This window comes from Vipera ursinii (genome assembly GCF_947247035.1).
Source record: "Vipera ursinii genome assembly, chromosome: 6".
Lineage (NCBI taxonomy): Eukaryota > Metazoa > Chordata > Lepidosauria > Squamata > Viperidae > Vipera > Vipera ursinii.
The window spans coordinates 13,349,199-13,374,163 of record NC_139515.1 but is presented as its reverse complement, the minus strand read 5'-3'; the positions used below and the strand labels follow the sequence as shown (position 1 = coordinate 13,374,163).

The following is a 24,965-nucleotide window of genomic DNA, read 5'->3' as shown; positions in this document are numbered from 1 at the left end:
CCCTCAGCTTGATGACATTGCCTGAGCAGGAAGTTGGACTAGAAGACCTCCAACGTCCCTTGCAACCCTGTTATTCCTATTCTATTCTATTCTATTCTATTCTATTCTATTCTATTCTATTCTATTCTATTCTATTCTATTCTATTCTACTCTACTGTTCTGTTCTGCTCTGCTCTGTTCTGCTCTGTTCTATTCTATTCTATTGCATTACATTACATTACATTCTTATTCTATTCTATTCTATTCTATTCTATTCTATTCTATTCTATTCTAATTTGTTTTGTTCTGTTCTGTTCTATTCCATCCCTCTATTCTATTCTATTCTATTCTATTCTATTCTATTCTATTCTATTCTATTCTATTCTATTCTACTCTACTGTTCTGTTCTGTTCTGTTCTGTTCTATTCTGCTCTGCTCTGTTCTGCTCTGTTCTATTCTATTCTATTCTATTCTATTCTATTCTATTCTGCTCTGTTCTGTTCTATTCTATTCTATTGCATTACATTACATTACATTCTTATTCTTACTCTTATTCTATTCTATTCTATTCTATTCTATTCTATTCTATTCTATTCTATTCATTCTATTCTATTCTATTCTAATTTGTTTTGTTCTGTTCTGTTCTATTCCATCCCTCTATTCTATTCTATTCTATTCTATTCTATTCTATTCTATTCTATTCTATTCTATTCTATTCTATTCTATTCTATTCTATTCTACTCTACTCTACCTTATTTTAAACCTGCAATTTTGATGAGTTCCTCTTCTATTCCCTCCTTAATCATTTAGGAATATGTTGAAGAGTACTGGGCCCAAGACAGAACCTTGAGGCACCTCATTTCAAACTTCCTTCCATGTTGATGTAAGTTCTATTGAGAACTACACGTTGGATGCAGTTGATCAGCCAATTGCAAACACATCTGGTGCTTGTGATTACCTATCCCTCATTTTTCTATCTTACCAAGAAATACTGTAGGTTATAGTCTACTTTCTCAAATGCATTACTGAAGTCCACAGCATTTCACCGGTCCACTAATTTAGTCACTTTATCAAAAATGACAACAAGGTTTGTCTGGCATCATCTGTTTTCGACAAACCCACGCTGACTTCTAGTAATCACCTTGTTCGTTTCTAGGTGCTCACAAATCCTTTGCTTGATTATCTTTTCCAGGATTTTCCCAAGGATTCATTGTCAAGCAGATTAGCCTATAATTTGCTGGATCCATTTCCCCCCCTTTCTGTAGATTGGAACCACATCAGCTGTTTTCCAGTCCTCTGGTAGTTCCCCTGAAAGAGTTTTGAAAAATTACATTCAATGGCTCCGAGATTACATCTGACAACTACTTCAGAACCCTGGGGTGAAAACATCTGGTCTAAGTGATTTGTACTTGTCCAGGGTAGATTGGCATTCTCTTACTAATTTTCCTTGCCTATTTTGACTTGCATGCCTGTTGTATCCCCCTTGGCGCTGCTTTTAATAGGCTGGGCTATTTCTTCCTTGGGCGTTGTCTTACCTGAACGCCTTTTCTCAGCATGATGATGAAGAATAAGCAGTTCCTTCTTTTTTTCCCTTGCTACCCACCACCTTCCTGCCATCTTTTCCCATTAGTGGACCTATAGCTTCCTTGACTTTCTTCTTGTTCCTTGCATATTTAAAGTGAGCCTTTTTTTTTAATTATTTTTGGCATTCATTGCCAGTCTTAGTTCATTCTGGGCCTTACTCTTCCTGTCTCTCTCCTTGCAGATTCAAGCTATTTGCTGGTATTCTGATTCAGTTAAGTGCGTCTTTTCCATTTTTTATATTTGACCTTTTTCTCCTTGGTGGAGCAGTGGGCTAATGCCTCCTTAAGTAACACCAGCTGCCTGCAATTAGTGCAGGTTCGCATCCCACCAGGCTCAAGGTTGACTCAGCCTTCCATCCTTCCGAGGTAGGTAAAATGAGGACCCAGATTGTTGGGGGCAATTAAGCTGACTTTGTAATAATGCCGCTTGTGGTGTGTGTGAAAGCCCTAATAAGCAGGCATATACATAGAATGAAGGCTACTGCTAAGCTTGTAAGCCGCCCTGAGTCTTCGGAGAAGGGCGGGATATAAATGGAATTTTAAAAAAAAAAATTGTCAGAGTGTGTTTTGTGCAACCATGCTGTCTCTCTGGTGCCTTTTGTTTTTCTTTCTCTGTAGTATTTTTTTTTGGGGGGGGGGGGCTTGGCCCTTCATTATCTCATTTTTTTCAGGGTTTCCCAAGCATCTTGAACTGTTTTTCCTTTTAGGATTTCCATCCATGAAATCCTTCCTAGTCTTGCTCTTCATTTGTTCAAATCAGCACTCTTAAAGTTTTAAACACTAGTCCGATTGGTTCAGTTACCCGTAGTTGCATTATGATGAATTCAACCATGACATGATCGTTCTTCCCCAATGCCCTGTAACTTCTACTCCCTCAACCATGTGTGTGTGTGTGTGTGTGTGTGTGTGTGTGTGTGTGTGTGTAAGCTATTAAGCAGTGGAACACTTTGGTTCCCACAGCATATACATAGAATGAAGGCTACTGCTAAGCTTGTTAGCCACCCTGAGTCTTCAGAGAAGGGCGGGATATAAATGGAATTAAAATAAAATAAATAAAATAAAAAGCTGTGGGTGCTGCATAGCTGGAGGTTTTCAAGAAAAAAAGTGGACAACCATTTGTTCAAGGTCTCCTGTCTTGGGCAAAGGGTTGGACTAGAAGACCTCTAAGGTCCCTTCCACGGTCCCTCACAGCCCTATGATTCAATTAGCGTATCTTAAGTGATACAAATGGAAATAATAAGAGCGCAGAACTAGGCTATTTGGAAAACCAGTGATGAATGGCAAGGGAAATCTTGGGAGAAAATTGGCAGGAAAGGAACTACTGTACTGTTAACAGATTGGAGTGAAAGTGGACTAGTTGAAAAAAGTAAGAGATCTTGTTAGGAGGTTCAATAGCAAAAAGCTAAATAGAGGCGGTGCTAAACTTTCGCCCACAAGAACTGAATCAAGGTATCTTCTGTGCCATCCCAAATATGCTAACTGTCCAGGAACACGCCTGGCTCAATACAGCCAACTGACATCAGTGCAAAAGTACAGGTAGTCCTCAACGTACGACCACAATTGAGCCGATTCCTGTTGCTAAGTGAGACATTTGTTAAGTGAATTTTGCCCTGTTTTACGACTTTTCCTAACACAGGTTGCCAAAGGTTGTTAAGTGAATCACTGCAGTTGTTAAGTTAGTAAGCTGGTTGTTAAGTGAATCTGGCTTTCCCACTGATTTTGCTTGTCAGAAAGGTCGCAAAAGGGGATCATGGGAGCCTGGGACACTGCAACAATCATAAATATGAGTCAGTTGCCAAGCGTCCAAATTCTGATCACGTGACCGTGGGGATGCTGCAAAGGTCATAAGTGTGAAAAATGGTCATGTCACTTTTTTTTAGTCCCATTGTAACTTCGGTCACTAAATGAAAGTCAAGGACTACCTGTAGATGCTCTCCAATATGTAAACTCTGTTATGAAACTATATTTCTTAACATAATTAAAAAGACAGATATTGGGCATAAATATGTATTCCAATGATGGTTTCTCCAAAGTATTAACAAGATGTAGTTTGCATTCCTTTGTCATTTATTACCTCCACAAATGCAGTAGAAGGATCTAAAAGGATTAAGGATTGAAATGATTAAGTAGCCATTTGCAAAACTTTACATTTTTATTGATTTTTTTTAATGCCTTCATACAAATCAGCTTCCAGGTCACTTAATAAAAATATGTCCTGAAGCTTGATTCTTGCAAATGTCACTGATGAAGATTTTTTTGGAAATGGAAATGAAAGTGGTTTGCCTGTACCTTCTTTTGGGATGGGTTTTCCAATTCTGAGTCTAATCTAAGTCCTGATATTTATTTTTTATATATCCGATCCTCCCACTTGAATGCTGTTGAACCTTATCTAGTCTGGCCCAGGTGTAAACCGCAAGTCTGAGAAGATTCCTGTGAAATACGAATGAGAAATAAAGTAGCTACTTGAACTGTTCCCATTTGGATCTGTTTGTTCACACCTGATACATACCAAAAACACATCTACATTCCTGTATTCCATGGAAATCTCCACTCCAGTATTAACCCTGCACTGGTCAGCTTCCAAGCCCAAAGCAGGTTGGTTAAATACTGTCACAAGAACTATGCAAAATGTTTGAATTTGAAGCTAGACATTGTGGTCTAAGAAGGAAGTGTTCGCGTGTGGTACTTTGGTAGTTCCAAAGTAAAAAACTAACTGGTTAAAATTTAAAATACTCCCAGTTTGATAAAACAGTGTTGGAACACCTATTTCTATAATCAAAATAGGCACCAAAATATATGTACAAGTATGATCACGTTTACCTTTTTCTATGAGTTGTTTCCATCGTTTTGCCCACTCGGTTAACTGTTGAGCGTAACCTTTCTCTATTCTTGCACGCTCGTGAATACAGTTCATAAGATCACCACAAAGCCTATATCCATCATCGATGCGTCTCACTGTCCGCTTGTAATTTCCAACCTATCCAAGAAGAAAACATTTACAAATACATCTTGCCATGTCAAAACTGGTTTCCAGTTTTGTGAAAACTGACTGAAGGCACTTAAGATGCGTTACTGAACTTCCAGTAACGCAACTAACCTTGTTAAGCTTGATTACCGATTTCTTGTTATCTGAATACCTGCTTCGACTGCAGTCAAGCCCGTTTCTGATCAAAAACGTTATCCAATGTTAGTCAGTTTGGTCTAGTGATTAAGCCATCAGGCTAGAAACCAGGAGGCTTGTGAGTTCAAATCCTGCCTTTAGGCACGAAAGCCGGCAGGGTAAAAACTGGCTGGGTGACTTTGGGCCAATCACTCTCAGCCCAACTCATCTTACAAAGTAGTAGTTGTGGGGAAAGCAGGAGGAGAGAGAAGTATTAGGTACAGTCTCCCTTATATTCTGCACTGTTGTAATAATCCGACTCATTTAAAAATTATTTTCATGGGATTTCTTGAGAGGTAGCGGGTTGGGTGAGAGGCCGGTCCTATCAGATCACTCTGCTTCATTCAACTGATGGACCTTGCTGAAACCTTCACTAGGTTCTAGAGGAAGCTTGGGGTTGTTCCTCAAGATCTGGAGCAGGGGTCCTCAATGGTGGCAACTTTAAGACTTGTGGACTTCAACTCCCAGAATTCCTCAGCCAGCTTTGCTGGCTGAGTAATTCTGGGAGTTGAAGTCCACAAGTCTTAAATTTGCCAAGGTTGAGGACCCCTGGTCTGGAGCATATCTAGCTGAAGCCTTGGCTGCTGCCTCAAATAAAAAGACAGTAGGGATTTGGATCAGACTGCACCCTTGTGTCCTGTTGCCTCTTATGGATCCCCGAAGAATGGAAATGAAATGAGTGAAGAGATACCAAAAGCACTGCTGGAGAGCAATGAGGAGTGAATCCAACTGGGCAGAAGCTAGAATCATCACAGAGGCCTATTTCATGGCAGAGTTTCTTTGCCCTTATTGTACCAATGGATAGCACTGGTCACAAACCGGTGCAATAAGCAGTAGGGTACCCCAAGGTTCCATTTTAGGCCCAATATTCTTCAACCGAATTCTTCAATAGCCTTTCCAAAAGAGCTCTTTTGTACATCTCCTTACATTACGTAAGAATTCCTGAATCATTACAGTTTTCATGCTTATTCTGGAGTTTCTCCTCAACCCATCTACTTACTGAGATGCATGGGAAAAAGCCCTAGATGGTTCTCACATATCTTCCAACATATTGTGGGTGTGGGCTCTGAAGGACAGACTATCACCCATGAAAGCCTAAGGCGAAGAAGAATGAACCTTTGATTTGTTCAAGCCTGTTATGGTTAAATGATGGAGACACAACCTACTTCTTGGAAAGGCTATCAAAATGTGGGATAGACAGCACCACAACCAGATAAGATTTGTAATTGGTTGACAAACCGTATTCAACATGTAGTCCTTAATGGAACTAAATCCACATGATGGGAGGTGGGCCGTGGGGTAACCCAAGGTTTCATTTTAGGATCAGTACTCTTCAATATTTTCATAAATGATTTACATGAGGGGATAGAAGGGGAACTCATCAACTTTGCAAAGAACACTAAACTGACACGAATAGCCAACACTCCAAAAGAAAGGCTCAAAATCCAGATGGACCTCAACGGACTTGAGCACTGGGCCCTATCTAGCAAAATGAAATTCAGTGTAGAGAGAAGTAAGGTTTTACACACACAAAAAAAACCCTACAGATTAGATGAAACCTCGCTTAAGAGCAGTAACTTTGAGAGGAATCTTGGAGTCCTACTGGACAATCTCTCAAATATGAGCTAGCAATGTGTGGCAACAGCCAAAAAAGCCAAACACAATCCTAGATTGCAGTAACAGATGGATAAAATCAAGATCACCTGAAGTATTAGTAGTGCTTTATAAATCCTTAAGTAAGACCACACTTAGAATATTGCATCCAGCTTTGGTCATCATATTATAAAAAATAAATAAATGTTGAGACACTGGAAAGAGTACAGAAAAGAGGAACAAAGATGATTAGGGGGCTGCAAGCTAAAACATGAAGAACGGGAGCAGGAATTCAGTGGGTTAGGACGCTGAACTTGTCGATCAGAAGGTCGGCAGTTTGGCGGGTCGAATCCCGAGTGCTGCGTAACAGAGTGAGCGCCTGTTACTCGTCCCAGCTTCTGCCCACCTAGCAGTTCGAAAGCACGTCAAAATGCAAGTAGAAAAATAGGGACCACTACAGTGGGAAGGTAACAGCGTTCCGTGCGCCTTTGGCGTCTAGTCATGCCGGCCACATGACCACGGAGACGTCCTCAGACAAGCGCTGGCTCTTCGGCTATGAAACGGAGATGAGCACCGGCCCCTAGAGTCGGAAACGACTAGCACGCATGTGCGGGGGAACCTTTACCTTTACCTTTAGTCAAAAGAAGGACTAAGGGTGACATGACAGCAGTGTTCCGATATTTGCGGAGCTGCCATAAAGAAGAGGGGATCAACCTTGTTAGGCATATGGCGATAGCCTACAAATTTGGGTTCAAAATATATAAACTATGATGTTGTGACTTTAAGATGTTAATTGGCCAATGGGTGTGTAAGTGTTCTCATGGCCATAAGAGGAAGCTAGGAACGTAGCTTCTCTCTCTCTCTGAGTTCACTGCTCTCTACTCTTACTGTTTTTGCTCGGTTTTGCTGTACTGTTGGTTTACTACTGTGATAAACCTGTACAACTATGTATTGACCTCTGGACCGGTAAGAAGACTTTGTATTTTGGATTACTCCTTGGACTGTTACTATTGTGTATGACCTGGACTGTTTATTTTTGACCGTGCATTTTTGTTCTTTACACCACCTCAAAAGTAAAGTAGTTTTTGCTTTCACAACTCAGTGTACTCTTGTGGTTACTGTGTGACTCTTACTGCTCTCAGTACCCTCTCAGTACTCCTTGTCTGTGCAACTCTTTGGTAGCACAAGGAGACCTCTGCACATCAATCCTTAACAAACCTATTTTCCAAAGCACCAGAAGGCAAGACAGGAAACAATGAATGGAAACTAATCGAGGAGAGAATCAATCTAGAACTAAGACAAAATATCCTGACAGCGAGAACAATTAACCAGTGGAACTGCTTGCCTTCAGAAGCTGTGGGTGCTCGCATCACTGGAGGCTTTTGAGACTGGATAGCCACTTGTCTGGAATGGTATAGAATCTCCTGCTTGAGCAGGTGGTTGGACTAGAACAGGGGTAGGCAACCTTGGCTCTTTTATTTATTTGTTTGTTTGTTTGTTTGTTTGTTTGTTTTATATCCCGCCCTTCTCCCGGAGGACTCAGGGCGGTGTACAGAGCAAAGTAAGTATATAATAAAACAATAATAAAACAAATAAAACCCCAAATCTATCAGGCCAGGCCGGCTTGCTGGAATAGATAGGTTTTTAAATCACGCCAGAAGGTGCGAAGGTCGGGGGCCATCTGGATTTCGGCTGGCAAGCAGTTCCAAAGGATTGGCGCACCCACCGAGAACGCTCTCCCCCTGGGGGTCACCAGCCGGCATTCTCTGACCGGTGGCACCCTGAGAAGGCCCTCTCTGTGGGAGCGCACAGGACGGAGGGGTGTTGACGCTGGCAGTAGGTGCTCCCGTAGGTAATCCGGACCCATGCCATGTAGGGCTTTGTATGTCATCACTAGTATCTTGAATTTCACCCGGAAGGCAACTGGAAGCCAGTGCAGCTCAGAGCCATGCTGAGGGGAAAGGGAAAGGTTTCCAAGCTGAGCCGTGTTGGCTCAGAAATTCTGGGTGTTGAAGTCCACGAGTCATAAAAGAGCCAAGGTTGCCTACCCCTGGCCTAGAAGACCTCTAAGGTCCCTTCCAACTCTTTTTCTTTCAGAAGGACCTAGCTTTAGTGATACATGCCCTAATCACCACCTGATTAGATTATGGCAGTGTGCTTTACCCAGGGATGCCCCTAAACCAAATCAGAAACTACTAGTCCAGAATGCCATGGCATGTATTTGCCAACTCCCAATAATGAGACCATATCACATCAATTCTCTGGACCCTGCACTAACGACTGGTAAGTTTCCATCTACAATTTAAGGTGTTAGTGCTATCTTATAATGTCTTGGTGTTTAATTTTCTACAAGAACTATCTTCTCCCAACTGCAATAGCTTGATTTAGATCTTATAGGGAACAACTACTCATGGTTCCATACTTCCAGAAGGTGAGAGTAGCTAAAGCTAAGGGAGCATTTTTTTCTATATAATGGTACTATTCCTTCTGGAACTTATTAAGCTTAAGTATAAATATGTAAGTACTGTATGTAAATAGGTAAGTAAGTATATACATATACATATACATATGTATGTATGTATGTAGGTAGGTAGGTAGGTCTAATTGCTATTGCTATTAAATATCATATTATTCCATGACTTTGCTGACTTGGTTTATTGTTTCATGTTATTATTTTATTATTTTGTTGTTATTTATGTTCATGTTTTACCTATATTATAATTTCATTGTATAATTTCATGGCAAATCTAGACAGCATACTAAAAAGCAACAAAAGTGCGTATAGTCAAGGCCCTCGTTTTCCCAGTTGCAATGTATGGCTGTGAAAGTTGGACCATAAGAAAAGCTGAGCGCCAAAGAATTGAGGATTTTGAACTATGGTGCTGGAGAAGACTCCTGCGAGTCCCTTGGACTGCAAGGCGTTCAAACCAGTCAGTCCTAGAGATCAACCCTGACTGCTCTTTAGAAGGCCAGATCCTGAAGTTGAAACTCAAAATACTTTGGCCACCTAATGAGAAGGAAGGACTCACTGGAGAAGAGCCTAATGCTGGGAAAGATTGAGGGCAAGAGAAGAAGGGGATGACAGAGAATGAGGTGGCTGGATGGAGTCACTGAAGCAGTAGGCATGAGCTTAAATGGACTCCAGAAGATGGTAGAGACAGGAAGGCCTGGAGGAACATTGTCCATGGGATTGTGATGGGTCCGACACGACTTTGCAACTAACAACAAATTTCATTGTGCTCAAAGTCGATTGGTTACAGTAGGTAATGAAATAGCCAGAGGCCAAGATCACCAGTAACGTGGACAGCAGAAGACAGAATTGAGGGCCACTGGGCCAGAAGAGGGGATTGAACTTCCTTGTCCTGGAACTGACCTACCCAGTGTCCCCCATCTCTTTTAGCCCATAATATTGAGGATCCAGCAGAGCTTCTTCAATGTATGGAAATCATCCCTCAGCAGACTTCTAGGCAAGGAAAAGCAGGAAACCAGATGTATCCAAAAGAGCAGAGATGATAACACAATGACAACCGACAGTCTGGCACTAAGCTTGGTCCGGTGGAACTCATCCAGATAAGGAAAGGATGAGAGTTTGCCCAGCTGCACTCTGAACAGCTGCTCCTCATGAGGAGACTGCAGGATACCTATCATCAAATGGATGTGAGGGCTGGAAAGAGAGGGCAGCCATTAAGTTCTCAATCATGGCGGAGTCTTAAGGACACCGGGGTCGACCATCTCACCAGAAATCTTTCTAACCTTCAAAAACAATGGCATTCACCAGCTTTACAGACTTCCTAGGACTGGAAAACTAGGGAACACCATTGCTCTGTAGGGTAGAATTATTTTTTAGCCTTCAAAACAATGGCGTATACTAGCTTTCCAATACTGCTCCATGTGTAGAAGAGAACGCTTCAGGCAGGCTTCGGAAACAGTGCTCGGATCTTCAGGATGCAAGCCCTATTTCTGCAACTCGGCAGAGGTGCTACGTTTCCCTCCATCTCTACACCCCCGATACATTTCTGGCGGGTTGCAGAAATGGAGCTTCAAATCCTGTTTTTGCAACCTGTTGGGAGGGGCTGAACTCGCTCCATTTGGGAGGCAGCTCCTTCAGCCAGACCCCAGAGATGAGAGGAAGTCATTTTTGGCAGATGGGATCACCTTGCAACCTTCCCCACCAGCTTCCCCAATGACTTTCCAACGTCTCATAGGTGCAAAGAAGTTGCCAAGCCTCCAAAATATGGTCCTGTCCACAGAGAGAGCACACGGTGTGACATTTAAAATGGCCGGAACTGCTTTATGAGCTGTGAAACACTCTTTCTGAGGTGGTTGTAACTTAAATACATCATTCAATGACTGGTCATAAGCCAGGGACTATCTATAGTAGCAGTTAATTTTCTGTCACATTTCTGGTAAGACCCCACCCCCCCACCCCCGCCATGGAATTTGTCTTATATTATACAACTGTGATCCTGTTTCAGGTTCAGAACAGTGAAATCATTTTGAGCTCATAATATTTTACACAACCCACCAATCAACATTCTGTTTCAAGACATTCTTACGCAAAATTATAATTACCTCCCAAAAGCTATCACTAAAAACCTCAACAGAATCCTCATAAGAGCCAGACATCTCAAGCCACCTTGCTTCAATCCAGTGTCCGTAAATCCTGGTTCTTCAAATTCTGCAAATTAAAAACAAAACATGGTTTAATAAGAAGCAAATTTTCTTTTTTTAAAAAAAAAACACCAAAACAAAACAAAATACGATTTGCTATCTCCTTTACCCTGCTAAACATGGCATGAATTCCTGGTGATTGCTAACACCAGGGGTAGGCAACCTTGGCTGTTTTATGACTCGTGGACTTCAACTCCCAGAATTCCTGAGCCAGCATGGCTCAGCTTGGAAACCTCTCCCTTTCCCCTCAGCATGGCTGGCTCAGGAATTCTGGGAGTTGAAGTCCACGAGTCCTAAAAGAACCAAGGTTGACTACCCCTGGCTAACACCAATAAAATATTAAAGGCAACCATATATTTAAATGTTAAAACTGAAAAACGTTATGTCAACGTTATGTTATATCAGAACAGTAGAGCACTTGAGGAGACCTTACAGTATAGCAGCTAAATTTGGCTAGTCAGAAAAACTAGAAATGACTTTTTTTTTCAGATACAGCCCCTCTGGTTTCTCTTAATGGCAGTAGCTATGGCAAAGCCTGTGCACAACTGGCCCTTTCCTGAATATTCTTCAGTGGACATTAATTGTGACACTCTGCCTCAACAATCCATTCCAACAGCTTCATTCTTGAGAAATGACGAGAGACTAATTGAAACAACAATTATGTCTGATAAACTGCAGAGGAATCAGAGCTGCAATATGTACGTGTTTCTTCCACTACATAAAATTGCACTCTGAAACATGCTGATACATACAAATGTCTACTTAGCTTCCAAATTACCATAAAGCTGACTAATCAGTCCAGAGCATCAGCAGGATATTTTTTTAAAAAAAAGCTTAATCTTGAAGTTTAACTTGCAAAATAAACAATCTGAGCACTTCTGAGTCACTTTTTCGACTCTTAGTACTTATTTCTGCCTTGAAATACAGCTTTTGTTGATCAAATATAAAAATCCCATCGCTAAGATTCATCAGGAATTTCTTGCCCATTCCAACCATCATACTATTAATTTATGTCCAATACTGAATATAGTCCTTAGTAATCTTGTTTTAAGATATATAGTAGTACCTATAGGTATGAATTGCATTTTTTTGTATCTCGATTACCTAAGCATATTTGTGGAATACCTGGCTAAAATAACTGGGATTGATTTGGGCTTCAAGATTATTGCATATTATCCTTCTCTAGCACTATATTTCTTCTACAATAGTGCCTATCCTACATTCCTTTTCTTGACCCACCTTTCATTTGCCTCAAAAGATCTATTGATTTTGTATATTGTGACATTCAAGAGGCCATGCCTCTCCTGAATCTATCCTGGAGGTACAAAGGCAAACCAAATACCCTCATTTTGTTCTAGGTAGAAATTAAGAATAGGGGAAAGAAAGTGGGGCTGCTGAGTTGGCAGAGATAGAGTCTAAACCTAATAGGGGAGGTGTGCTGGCGGGCAAACCTAAGATGGATTTAGGCAACACTAGTGGCTGAAAATTTGTGGTTTAAGACAGAGTCCCTAACCTTTCCAGCTTGACAGCCTGTCCCAGCATGGGTGTGTGACTGAGTGTCAGGCAAGCATACAAAACTCCATTGGGGGATGCTTACATTTGCGCTTGAAGCTCCACCTGAGTGGAGGGCGCTTGTGCTCATGCACAAAGCTCCACTTCCACCAGCAGAGGGAGCTCAAAGCTCCATTTCCTCAAATGGAGCTTCACGCTCAAGCGCCCTCCTCTCACGCAGGCTTCACGCTCAAGCACAAGCACCCTCCACTCAAGCACCCTCTGCTCGTGCACGTGGAGCCTCGCGTGCTAGCGCAAGTGCCCTCCACTGTGAGCAGAGCTTCATGAGTGCGCGCTTGCCTGCTGCTCACGCGACTGCAGCTTCACGCGTGCGCACTTGCCATCTCTCCCACGGCCTGGTTTCGAAAAGGCCAGGGCCTCTGGGTTGGAAACCCCTAGTCCAGGGGTCTTCAGACTTGGCAACTTTAAGACTTGTGACTTCAACTCCCAGAATTCCTGAGGAATTCTGGGAGTTGAAGTCCAGAAGTCTTAAAGTTGCCAAGTTTGAAGACCCCTGCCCTAGTTTAAGGGACCGGCAATTTTGCCTCCTGGGATGAAATGAATATTGTGATTGTTGCTTTGAGAGCAGCTTGGAAGGCTCTTGAGGAAGAGCAGCATTCACTAAGATGTTCATTGAATATTTTTTCTCTTCTTACAGAAAGCTTTGTCAAGAGCAGGGGTAGGCAACCTCGGCTCTTTTATGACACATGGACTTCAACTCCCAGAATTCCTGAACCAGCTTGGCTGGCTCAGGAAGTCTGGGAGTTGAAGTCCATGAGTCATAAGGCAGGCAATCCAGAGAATTGTTCTGAAAAAAGATGAGGCCAAGTGTGGAACAAAATCTACCTGGTAGAGGGTTCTGGGGGAATCAGAAGACCAAGACAGGAGATAAGAAGTTCAATCTGCCAGGGATTGGCCTGAAAGAGAAAATACTTGTTAGTATTTTTAGCCCTTTTTCTTAACCCTATTCAGGTTTATAGTTAGTTTCTTCAGAAACAAAGCAGTGTCTGTGCATGTTACATCAACTTTTGCATTATATAACTTCAATATAAGAAAAAGTTCCCTTTCTGGTACGTTATCAAGCTATGATTCAATTCCTTCCCACCATGTGGCAAAGGAGCTATCAAAATGTTTAAATATACTTTATTATGCTGCCTGTTTTATGGTAGCACAATCAGATTTGATAATCCCACATTTAAGCAAATTTCCCAGACAAGCTTTAATCAATTTTACTTACAATTTTTAAAGTTATGATGGTGATGAAAGGTCATGGTTATGGCTCCTCCTCGGAGTTCCAGATAGCACAGCACCCAGTGTCACATAATCACAATCTGGGCACTTGACAAACAGTTTGCATTTACTAGTGATTGCAATCCCTTAAGATTACATGATCATCACTTTTTGCAACCTTCCCTGATGGTTTCCCCAGAAAGTCAATGGGGAAGCCAGAAGGAAAGACTGCACATCAGTGGGTTAAGATTCCCCCCCACGCATACCCTCCTCCAGCCCTTCTGTGCTCTTCATCCTCATTGATTCAAATTGCACTGCTGTTCCATTTTCCTTGATCCATGCCCCTCACTCTCTCCTTGACCTGTGCCGCACCCACTCACACACCCATCACCATGTTTCCTAATTGATGACTTTTACACACAGAGATATAATCAAGGGCTTTTTTTCCTCATAGAACGCTCAGAACAGAGTTCCAGCACCTTTTTTGGATGGAACCTTGTAGGGTAGGCAAGGCGGGTTGTATGACATGTGTGAGTTCCGGCACCTTTTTCTTTTACAAAAAAGCACTGATATAATCTATAGATGATGTATCATCCATCCATCCATCCATCCATCTATCTATCTATCTATCTATCTATCTATCTATCTATCTATCTATCTATCTCTAAAATTCTTCTATCTTTAACCTCTAACTGAGCAAAACAATATATCACAGGTTAAAACTTTTTCAACCAAGATACTGGTAAGGAAATCTCACTGAAATGTTGACCCATGGGAATGGAGTTTGGGGTTGCCAAGAAAGCTCTGGGGACTTGTTCAGGCAGTCACCAGAAGTCAACACTGACCTGAAGGCGCTCATGTACACACACACACACACACACACACACACACACACACACACACACGATAAAACAGAAAATAAGTACTTGGAAGAGGTCGTACTGAAATTCTAATAACTCACAAAAAGTCTATACAGCTGGTATATCCTGTTCTGCAACACCAACAGAGAGAAAAGTAATCATGGTCTCTACTGTGGCAGAAAACAAAAGTTAGAAAAGCAGAAAAAGGCAGGCTAGGAGTAAGGAAAGAAGGGAAACATTTTCTGAAATTTTACCTTCCCATCCTAATTTATTAGTCTGGGAAAGGAGCAGGGTGGCGGCGGCGGAGGAGGAGGAGGGGGGGAAGAGACGGAGACAGTTCAACAATCTGATAAGAGCTGAGGTCAGCAAAAATGGTAGATATATATTGGATCTTTCCAAGACAAGGGCTATTCTTTAACAAATCGCACAAACATAGTGTGAGTACACATGTGGATTCTGTGAAAAAAGATTCCTATACAGAGTTAGAAGAAATTTCAGCTTGGGAAGGGGGAAAAAAAGCATATCGTGCATGGATTTGCAAAGTTTCAGAATAAATTTACCAAAGTTTGCCCACTAAAATCACTTTTTAGGTCACAGAGAGAAGGACACAATTCTAATGAGGCTGAAAGACAGATTTTTTTTATTTTTTTTTATTTTGGGGCCAGGAATAACTAAAGATACGTACAGTCATCTGGGTAAATCCTGCCCAGAAAGTCAATATGCGAAACTCAAAGGAAAACAGGAACAGTCTCCCATGGAAATAATTTCTTTGGACCACATTCTATTTTCCAGAATAGGCATGGACATAACTGGCCTCTTGCCAAAATTAGCAACAACAAAAAAAAGGAGCCAGTTTAACAGCCATCTTATTGTGATATTTTTTAAAAAAAATTTATATGATTTTTATAATTTCCCAATTTTAAAATTTTATATAATTTTTATCGATTTTTAATTTTTTAAAAAAGAGGAATATGAAAAGAAATATTTTAGAATTTTTAATTGCAGTTTTAAAAATACATGAAAAACAATCAATTTCATAACCTCTCCTTGGAAGAAGAAAGCAAGCAGTCATCTAGAGAAGGGACATCATCAAGTGTGCCAATTGTAGGGGGGGAAAAGATCAGACAATTTAAAGGGGGGGGAAGGTATGTGTTGGCGATAGGAGACTCGCTACTCGGAGGAAGTGAACCAGCAATTTGTACATCAGGCAATCTAACTAGTGAGGTTTGCTGTCTCTTATGAGCAAAGATTAATGAGGTAACTGAGAACCTTACTAAAATAATTAAACCCACAGATTGTCATAGCAATAGCAATAGCATTTATACTTATATACTACCCCGTAGCGCTTTATAGCTTCTCTGGGCGGTTTACAAGGTCAGCATTATTTGCATATTGCCCCCAACAATCTGTGTCCTCATTTTACCAACCTCAGATATATGGAAGGCTGAGTCAACCTTGAGCCCCATCAGGATCAAAATCCAGGCTGAAGGTGATATAAGACAAATGAAATCACTAGTGTGATATTAAGGCCAAGAATAAATCCCAGCAGGATTTTCAATCCATTATTTAAATAAGCTGGAAGTGGCAAAGGTCAGATGGAAAATTGCAAACAAAATGGTTAAAAACCGAAATAAATTGAAGAATCCAAAAGATTGTGAGAGTTTTAATTCTATATGTATTTAAACCATCATACAGTAAAAATATGTAAATTATATTTGTACAAATCATTTAAAGCTTTTCGGTTTACTTGTACAGTAACAATAAAAACATAGACACTTCAAACAGAGAAGTCAAAGCATTTCTATTAATAAAGCACTTTCTCATGGACTAAGATTAAATTAATGCCAAAACCTGTTCCCAGGACTAATGCTATGCAATGACAAAATAAAAATAAGCATATTTAGGAAAATATTATGAAGTCATGGCAACACTATTCCACAAGAATCTCTGCCTTATAAAGCAGATTTTAACAAGCAGATACTGAAGCATCAACATTAATGAGTAATGAGTCATTTTAGCGTCTTCAAACATGGTGACTGATTAAAAGAAAACCTGTATTTTAACCAGGAGTTCACTTCATGTTCCCCCCCCCCAGCAAAATACAATGTATTGCATTTGTGATACAATATAAAGGTAATATTAAAGAACACAATGTCAAGATTTTAAAAGTACCACTTCTACAAAATAAGATGCACAAAACTGAGATTCAGCTTTTAGCAAAACTATTTAATTAAAAATGTGCATCATTACAAATACAAGTCAGATTACTTTTGAGAATTATACATTTAGTAACTGCTCTGAATACTGAAGAATAGTTCTAAGGAAATGGATCAAGTAAAAATTAGAATAGATGGGTCCATTCATGTAGTTTTGGGAACTATATAGAAATAGTTTGCTATATAGTTTCTGAAAAGTTTTTGCAAACTTCAGAAATCATCTTATACTGCTGGGATCTTCTGATCTGCGAAAACGCAGCTCAGATTCCAAAGATCCAAGCTCCATTGCCGCAGTCCATCAAATAGCTCCTTTCCATGCATGGACGGGATGCAGAAATGGAACTCAGATCCCAAAGTTCTCCATTCCTGGACCCCATTGGAAGAATTCCTGTCCACAACACAATGGAGCTGAACTCTTCCATTGGGATGCAAAGGGCAGAATTCAGATCCCAAAGATCCAAGCTCCATTTCTGCAGCCTGCTGGAGCACATTCCTGCCATACAGATCTTTCCATAAATAGAAGGAAACTGAACTCTGTTTGCCTACAGAAGTTGTGGGTGGTCCATCACTGGAGGCTTTTAAGAAGAGACTGGACAGCCACTTGTCTGGAATAGTATAGAACAGGGGTCGGCAACCTTACAAACACTCAAAGAGCCACTTGGACCCATTTCCCAGAGGGGGGAAAAACATTGGGAGCCGCAAAACTCTTTCTCGCGCGTGCATGCGCGCACACACCCAAGGAGGGGAACTTGATTGAAGAGTTTAATTAAAAAGAAATAGAGGCTGCTGTGCATGAGTTCTCTCTCTCTCTCCCTCTTTCTCTCCCTCCCTCCCTCTCTCCCTCCTCTCTCTCCTTCTCTCCGATCTTCTGCTCAACAGGCAAGCTGGCTTCATGCTGTTCTCGGAGAAGCTGACACACATTCCTATTGGGCTGGTTCTCCTGCCCTGCTTTCTGCTGCTTCCTGCTTCCTGTGGAGACGCAGCAAAGGCAGGAGCCCCGCCTAGTAAGCTTGTCAGCTTCTCGGAGAACAGAGTGAGTCACACACACACACACACACACACACACACACACAGAGAGAGAGAGAGAGAGAGAGAGAGAGAGAGAGAGAGGGGAAGCGCAAGTGCCTCTCTCTGTCTCTGGCGGAGGACAACTGGGAGCCACAGGAGACGGCTGAAAGAGCCGCATGCGGCTCCAGAGCCGTGGGCTGCCGACCCGTTGTATAGAGCAAGGGTCCTCAAGCTTGACAACTTTAAGCTTTGTTGGCTGAGGAATTCTGGGAATTGAAGTTCACCAGTCTTAAGGTTGCCAAGGTTGAGGACCCCTTGGCATATAGAGCCTCCTGTTTGAGCAAGGGATTGGACTTTGAAGACCTCCAAGGTCCCTTCCAACTGTTATTCTGTCATTTCTACCAATGCCAGATACATCACCGTGATGTTTCTAATGAGTCTTATTTATTTATTTATTTATTTATAAATAAATTTAGCCATTCCTCAATGTTCCAACGGTGGTGAAGCCAACCCACATTCTTCCCCAACTCTCATCCAGTTGGGGTGGGGGTCAAAGGAAACAAGGCCATTTCCCCCATTCCACAGATGTATAAAACGTGAGCTTTTGAAAGAATTACAAATATTTTGGTTCCTCGAATAATCAGAAAGTATTTTAAGCTGATTAGTGGCCATATGAGCCTCAGAGTCCTGTTGGCCTGCTGACTCCTATGGCTAGCAACTTGCTTGATTTGTGGCCTGCATTTAATTTGTACGTAATGGCCCCCTCCTCCTATTTTTCCCCCACAATAACTCTGTGAGGTGGGGTGGTTCAAGGAGTGCATTCTATAAACGGCAGACATCACAAAGAAACCATTTTAAAGGCATAACAAATGATTAATACTCCCACTGGAAAGCAAGCATCCGCATCTTTTTTAATTGGAGGCATGAGAGGTTGTCCTTGACTTATGAACACAAACTGAGCCCAACCTTTCTGTTGCTAAGTGAGGTAGCTGTTAAGTGAGTTTTGGCCCATTTTACGTCTCTTTTTGCCACAGCAAAATCATGCACCCGTTAAGAAAATGGCTTCCCTCATTGACTTTGGTTGCCAGAAACTGGCTGGGAAGGTTACAAGCGGTGATCACATGACCCCAGGTGCCAACAAGTGCCTGAAGTTTGATCACGTGACCTGCTGCAACAGTTGTAAGGGAGAAGACTGGTTCTGTCAGTTTTTTCAGTGCTGCTGTAAATTTGAATGGTCACTAAACAAATGGCGGCAAATCAAGGGCTACCTGTATTTCACTTTTGTAAATGATTCGTAACTGAATTCTCTTTGCATATTTGGCCATTTCTTGCTGACTGCTTAAAATCCCCATGGCTCAAGATGAAGTCATTGTTTCTGCAGTACGCAATCATTTTTCCCCCTCCTCTGTTGTGATTCAGGGTCAGCCTGTGGGTTCGGCAGTTGGGTCGGACGACTCAGAGGAGGAGGGGGGTGTTGAAGACCTTGCGAGGGGGTTGAAGATCTTGCTGATGATAGCCCTCAGCCAGGCCCCTCCCACTTGGTCACCATGGAGACCCAGCTGTGTGAGCCTGACAGCGTGGATGAAGATGACCCACAGCTGGCCCTGTTCAAGGACGCCCGACGCAGGAGGCAGTCAATTAGGAGTAAACAGAGGAAGGCAATGGGGCTTCTCGGAAGGAGGCAGAGAGAAGCCACGCCCTGAACTCTATATAAGGGGGATGTCTGGGAGGGCTGGTTTGCTGAAGGCAACCGCTCGGATGGTTCATGTTTCTTAAAGCTCCTGTTTCTTGGTTCGTGTCTTGTTTGTTTTTGTAGCTATAAATTTGGCAGGCGTAATTCCAGCCTCTTGCCGGTTGTAAAGGGGTTGTCCCTGCCTTTTCTGCAGGGCTGGTTGCAGGCTGGTACAGAACATCCTCTTAGCTATTTTTAACGCTTATTTCAGGCCTTTCTATGGTATACCTGTGACTGCTACAATTCTCTTTTCCTTCCAAGATTTATAGTATGATAAATAAACTGAGAAGATCCTGAGATGGAGAAAGTTGCTTAAGGTACCTTAAGGGAAGGCCAGCCTCAAGAGCAGTCTAGCAATTATGCACCTGTGGCTGAAATAGCCAAGGAACATTCAAGATACTTGAAAGCAGCAGAAAATGAGGGGCTGGATCTAGGGCCTCTTCCCAGCCCTAGAGTGCTTGGTTCCCCCTGTTCTATTCTGTGATTTTTATTTCTACTGATTTCCTGCCCTGACAAGAGACTTTATAGCATGTTTGCAGAGTGTCTGGAAATCAAGACAGAGGCAGTCACAACAGTAATAGAACGTGGAGCTGTAACACTGATCAGAGAAGTTTTCAACACCTATACTAAGCCAGCCTGGTACCTAATGAACTTTTGTCATTTTTTCTAATTTCTATGTGTTGATAAAAAAGATTCCACTGTTTTCCTGTTCCCACTGTTCCCAGTTTGAGAGGAAAATAACCAAGATACAATGGACTTGCAAGTTTAACAATGACCCTTTTCCAAGAAAAATTAATGGGCTGCTTTTTGTATAAGGAGAACAATTAGATTATGAACAATTTAACAATCATAGACAATTTCTTATAGGCTTTTAAATTCTGAATGGCACTTATCCTCTTTATGTGAATGTATCTGCTTTTTTGTTGAAAGTTTCAGCTACAAAATCATCACTGGCCATTGAAATATCTTAGTGGTCTCCAACCTTTTTCATTATATAGGCCATTGAATGTTCAGCAAAGGGACGCGGTGGCTCAGTGGGTTAGGACGCTGAGCTTGTCGATCAGAAGGTCGGCAGTTTGGCGGGTCGAATCCCGAGTGCCACGTAACAGAGTGAGCGCCTGTTACTCATCCCAGCTTCTGCCAACCTAGCAGTTCGAAAGCACGTAAAAATGCAAGTAGAAAAATAGGGACCACTACGGTGGGAAGGTAACAGCGTTCCGTGCGCCTTTGGCATCTAGTCATGCCGGCCACATGACCACGGAGATGTCCTCGGACAAGCGCTGGCTCTTCGGCTTTGAAACGGAGATGAGCACCGGCCCCTAGAGTCGGAAACGACTAGCACACATGTGCGGGGGAACCTTTACCTTTACCTTTTACTTATATATCTTAATGTCTATGAAGCGTCTCAGTCATCCAGGTCATAGATATCCCAAAGGTGCTTTTTCACCAGGCAACTGGACTTTCTTGTTTTTTCTTTGAAGACTGCAAAGAATGCAAATGACCAGCTGTCTGTAAGGAGTATAAATCCTTCCATTTCCCCACCCTCCAGTCAGCGCTGAAGAAGCTTCTTGGATGAAAAGCAAAACGTCTTCAAATAAAAAAACAAGAAAATCCAGTTGCCTCCTGAAAAAGCACCTTTGGGATTATAGATCTTAACCTTCCTTTTCTAAATATTTTAGTGAAATATTTCTAGAAATAGACGCCTTAGCCTTTGATCAAAGATCAATCATTGCATTTGCTGCTTGTTACCTCTTTCTCCCAAAAAATAAAATACGCCCACTTTGGAAAGATGGCTCAAATCCCTGACCGCTGTTTTTCATAGAGACTTGATTTGTTTACTGAACATAAAAATGACATTCGCCTGGCTTATAGTCTATTGAGAACTGAAATTAGAGCAGATTGTGTCCACTCATTAACAACTGATAAGATTTAAAATTATGTGAGCAACTGGAGTAATTAGGTAATTAAAAATAGTATTTCACTAAAACAAATATCCTACAGCATTGCCCTGAGAAAACAAAGTAAGCACTATCTCAAGGTTATGCAAACATTGCAAAGATAACTTTGCAGCTCCACTGGCTCAAATCCATCAGAATTAAGAGAAATGACTCACCAATCAAATATATCTTAAAATATGCCAAAGGACATTTTTCCTCCTCAGGTATGAAATATTCATGACTGTGTGGTTACAAGCATCTCCACTGCTTGTCAGAAGCCAGTTCTGAAAAGTGCAAATGGAGATCATGCAACCACAGGATGCGGCAACAGACATAAACGCCCAATGATTGGAAGTGAGTCTCTGTCACATGACCACAGGAATTCTTCAGTTGTAAATGTGAGGACTGATCATACATTTACACATAAATATGCATAACTGACGCAACAGAAATATATAGAGAGGTAATCCTCAATTTACAATCATTCATTCAGCGACCACTCAAACTTATAACAGCACTTATGACCACTTATGACCACCCACAGCCACATGATAGAAATTTGGACACACAGTAAGGGGCATATATACATGATGAATGTAGCGTCCCAGGGTCATGTGATCATCATTTGAGACCTTCCCAGCTAACATCCAACAAGCAAAGTCACTTGAGCAAGCAGATTCGCTTAACAACTGCATAATTCACTTAACAAATGCAGATATTTGCTTAACAAGCATGGCAAAAAAAGGTTGTAGCATGAGATGTGACTCCCAACAACTATCTTGCTTAGCAATGGAAATTCTGGTCCAATTGTGGTCATAAGTTGAGAACTACCTATGTAGAAGTCTTGCCAACCAACGAACCTCACTTTCTCACATTCAGATTGACCTAGTATAATGAAATATTTACAGTCGAAAAACTTAACTTAGAGAACTTTATCCACACAACACAATTCCTACATTTCCTGCTCTAATCAAATACTTTGAAAACATTTCAGATATTTAAAAATATTTTAAATCAAATTCTGGAGCACATAAAAGCTTCAATAAAGTAGCAGAACATCTAGTGGCATTTACAATATTTAAAAAAACCCAACTACTGCTTGTCAAAAAAAAGAGTACTCTACCTTGAAGCTTTTTGGCAATTTTAAGATAATTTGCTTTTCCCTTTGTCTTAAAAAAACTACTAAAGCAGATGTCTAAGCAGTGACATGTAGACTAACAAAGCCTTCCTAAAGATTTTGACAAAGAAAATTCAGAATGCTTGTAAACACTTTAAGGAGAATCAGACGAGATCTGCAGAGCCAGCCAGAAATGTAATGTTGTAATTATATGCATCTCATTTAATCCACGTCAGAAATTTTGTTTAGTCAGTCTGAAGAAGTAAGCCAAACAGAAGGGACTAGAGATGAAATTATGGCTCCTCCTAACCAATTAAAAACAACAAAGTGCAGACAACATTTGAAGCCATTAAGAACACAGGCAACATCTAATGGAGGGGTCTTCAAGCTTGGCCCTTTTATGACTTGTGGACTGAAGTCCACAAGTCATAAAAGGGCCAAGTTTGAAGACCCCTGATCTAATGGACAGTACAGAATCATAGGGCTAGAAGGGACCTTGGAGGTCTTCTAGTTCAAACTCTTCCTCAAGGCAGGACCTTATACCATCTCAGGCAAATTGTTGTCCAGTCTATTTTTTAAAACCTCCAATGAAAGAGCACTTACAAATCCAGGAGGCAACCTATTTCATTGATTATTCTCACTATCAGAAAATTTCTCCTTAGTTTTAGGTTGGATTTCTATTTAACACGCTTCCACCATTACCTGTCCTGCCCTCTGGTGCTCTGGAGAACGTTAATCCCTTAATCCCCTTTTCTCTGTGACAGGCCTCAAATAATGGGAGACAGTCATCATGTCCCCCGTAATCCTTCTCTTCAATAGGCTAGCTAGACATACCTACTTCCCTCAACAGCTCATCAATTTATGATCTAGCCTCCAGATCCTTTATCATCTTTCTTGCTCCTCTCTGCACATTTCCCAGGGTCTCAACATTTTTTTTTGTATCATGGTGACCAGAACTGAGTCCAAGTATAATATGTCCACAGCATTTCACTGATCCACTAACTTAGTCACTTTATAAAAAAAAAAGGAAATAAAGTTTGTCTGGCATGATTTGTTTTTAACAAACCCACGCTGGTTTCTAGTATCACCTTGTTCATTTCTAGGTACTCACAAATCTTCTGCTTCATCATCTTGTCCAGGATTTTCTCAGGTGTTGATGTCAAACTTATTGACCTATACCCGTGGTGGCAAACCTATGGCACAGGTGCCACAGGTGGCACACAGAGCCCTCTCTGTGGGCACGCTTGCCGTCGCCCCAAGTCCTAGGCCTTCGGCTGGGTTTTATAAAACATTTTCGCTTTAGGCCTCTGCCGCCCGTGTACAAAAGAAAAAAGGTTCAATCAATCAATCAATTTCAACTTCTCACGGGGAAAAAAAAAAGTTCTCACAAGGTTGGAATTGATTGATTGAACTTTTTAGTCCCACCCAGTCTGCCTTTACCACTGCAGCCACGCCCACCCTTGGCCACACCCACCCAAAGGGTCACGCCCACCTGGCACCCAACGATACATAAGTGGGTTTTGGGTTGCAGTTTGGGCACTCGGTCTCTAAAAGGTTCGCCATCACTGACCTATACTCTCCTGGATCCCTTTTTGTAGACTGGAACCACATTAACTGTTTTCCAGTTCTCTGGTAGTTCCTGTGTGCTACATAAGCTGCAAAAGATTACATTCACTGGCTCCTTCAGAACCCTAGGAAGTAAACCATCTGGGCCAGATGACTTGTATTCAGCCAGGGTGGATAGGTATTCTCTTACTAATTCCTTGCCTAATTTGATTTGTATACCTTTTCTATCTCCCTCGGTGCTGCGTTTGATAGATTGGGCTGTTTTTTAATTTTTATTTTTCAATAAAAACAGATGCAAAGGACAAATTAAGCAGTTCTGCTTCTTCCCTGCTGCCTGCCACCTTCTTGCCATCTGCTCCCATTAGTGGACTGATCACTTCCTTGACTTATTGAAATAAGCTTTTATTAATTTTGGCACTTTTAGCTCATTCTGGGCATGACTCCCTCCGTGTAAATTCGGACTACTTGTTAGCATTCTGTTTTAGTTATGTGTGCCCCTCTTTGCATTTATATATAAATCATATTATATTGGAAGGAAGATAGATAGATAGATAGATAGATAGATAGATAGATAGATAGATAGATAGATAGATAGGTAGGTAGGTAAGGTAAAGGTTCCCCCACACATGCGTGCTAGTTGTTTCCGACTCTAAGGGCCGGTGCTCATCTCCGTTTCAAAGCCGAGGAGCCAGCGCTTGTCCGAGGACGTCTTCGCGGTCATGTGGCTGGCATGACTAGACGCCAAAGGTGCATGGAACGCTG

The 24,965-nt window shown here is 41.5% G+C and overlaps 1 protein-coding gene across 3 annotated transcripts in view; it reads right to left on the bottom strand.

Moving 5' to 3' along the window:
• Positions 1 to 24,965, bottom strand: part of PACSIN2 (protein kinase C and casein kinase substrate in neurons 2) — a 53,783-nt gene that overhangs the window by 19,245 nt on the left and 9,573 nt on the right. For 2 of the 3 annotated variants that reach the window (XM_083366309.1, XM_083366310.1), the window contains exons 2-4: positions 13,384 to 13,454; positions 10,888 to 10,993; positions 4,383 to 4,539 (exon numbers count right to left, since the gene is read on the bottom strand). In XM_083366309.1, the coding sequence (XP_083222435.1) occupies positions 4,383 to 4,539; positions 10,888 to 10,941 (211 nt within the window). In that variant the 5' untranslated portion in view covers positions 10,942 to 10,993; positions 13,384 to 13,454. Of the gene's footprint in view, positions 1 to 1,120; positions 1,288 to 4,382; positions 4,540 to 10,887; positions 10,994 to 13,383; positions 13,455 to 24,965 lie in introns of those variants that run through there. The other variant, XM_083366311.1, reaches the window with a different exon arrangement.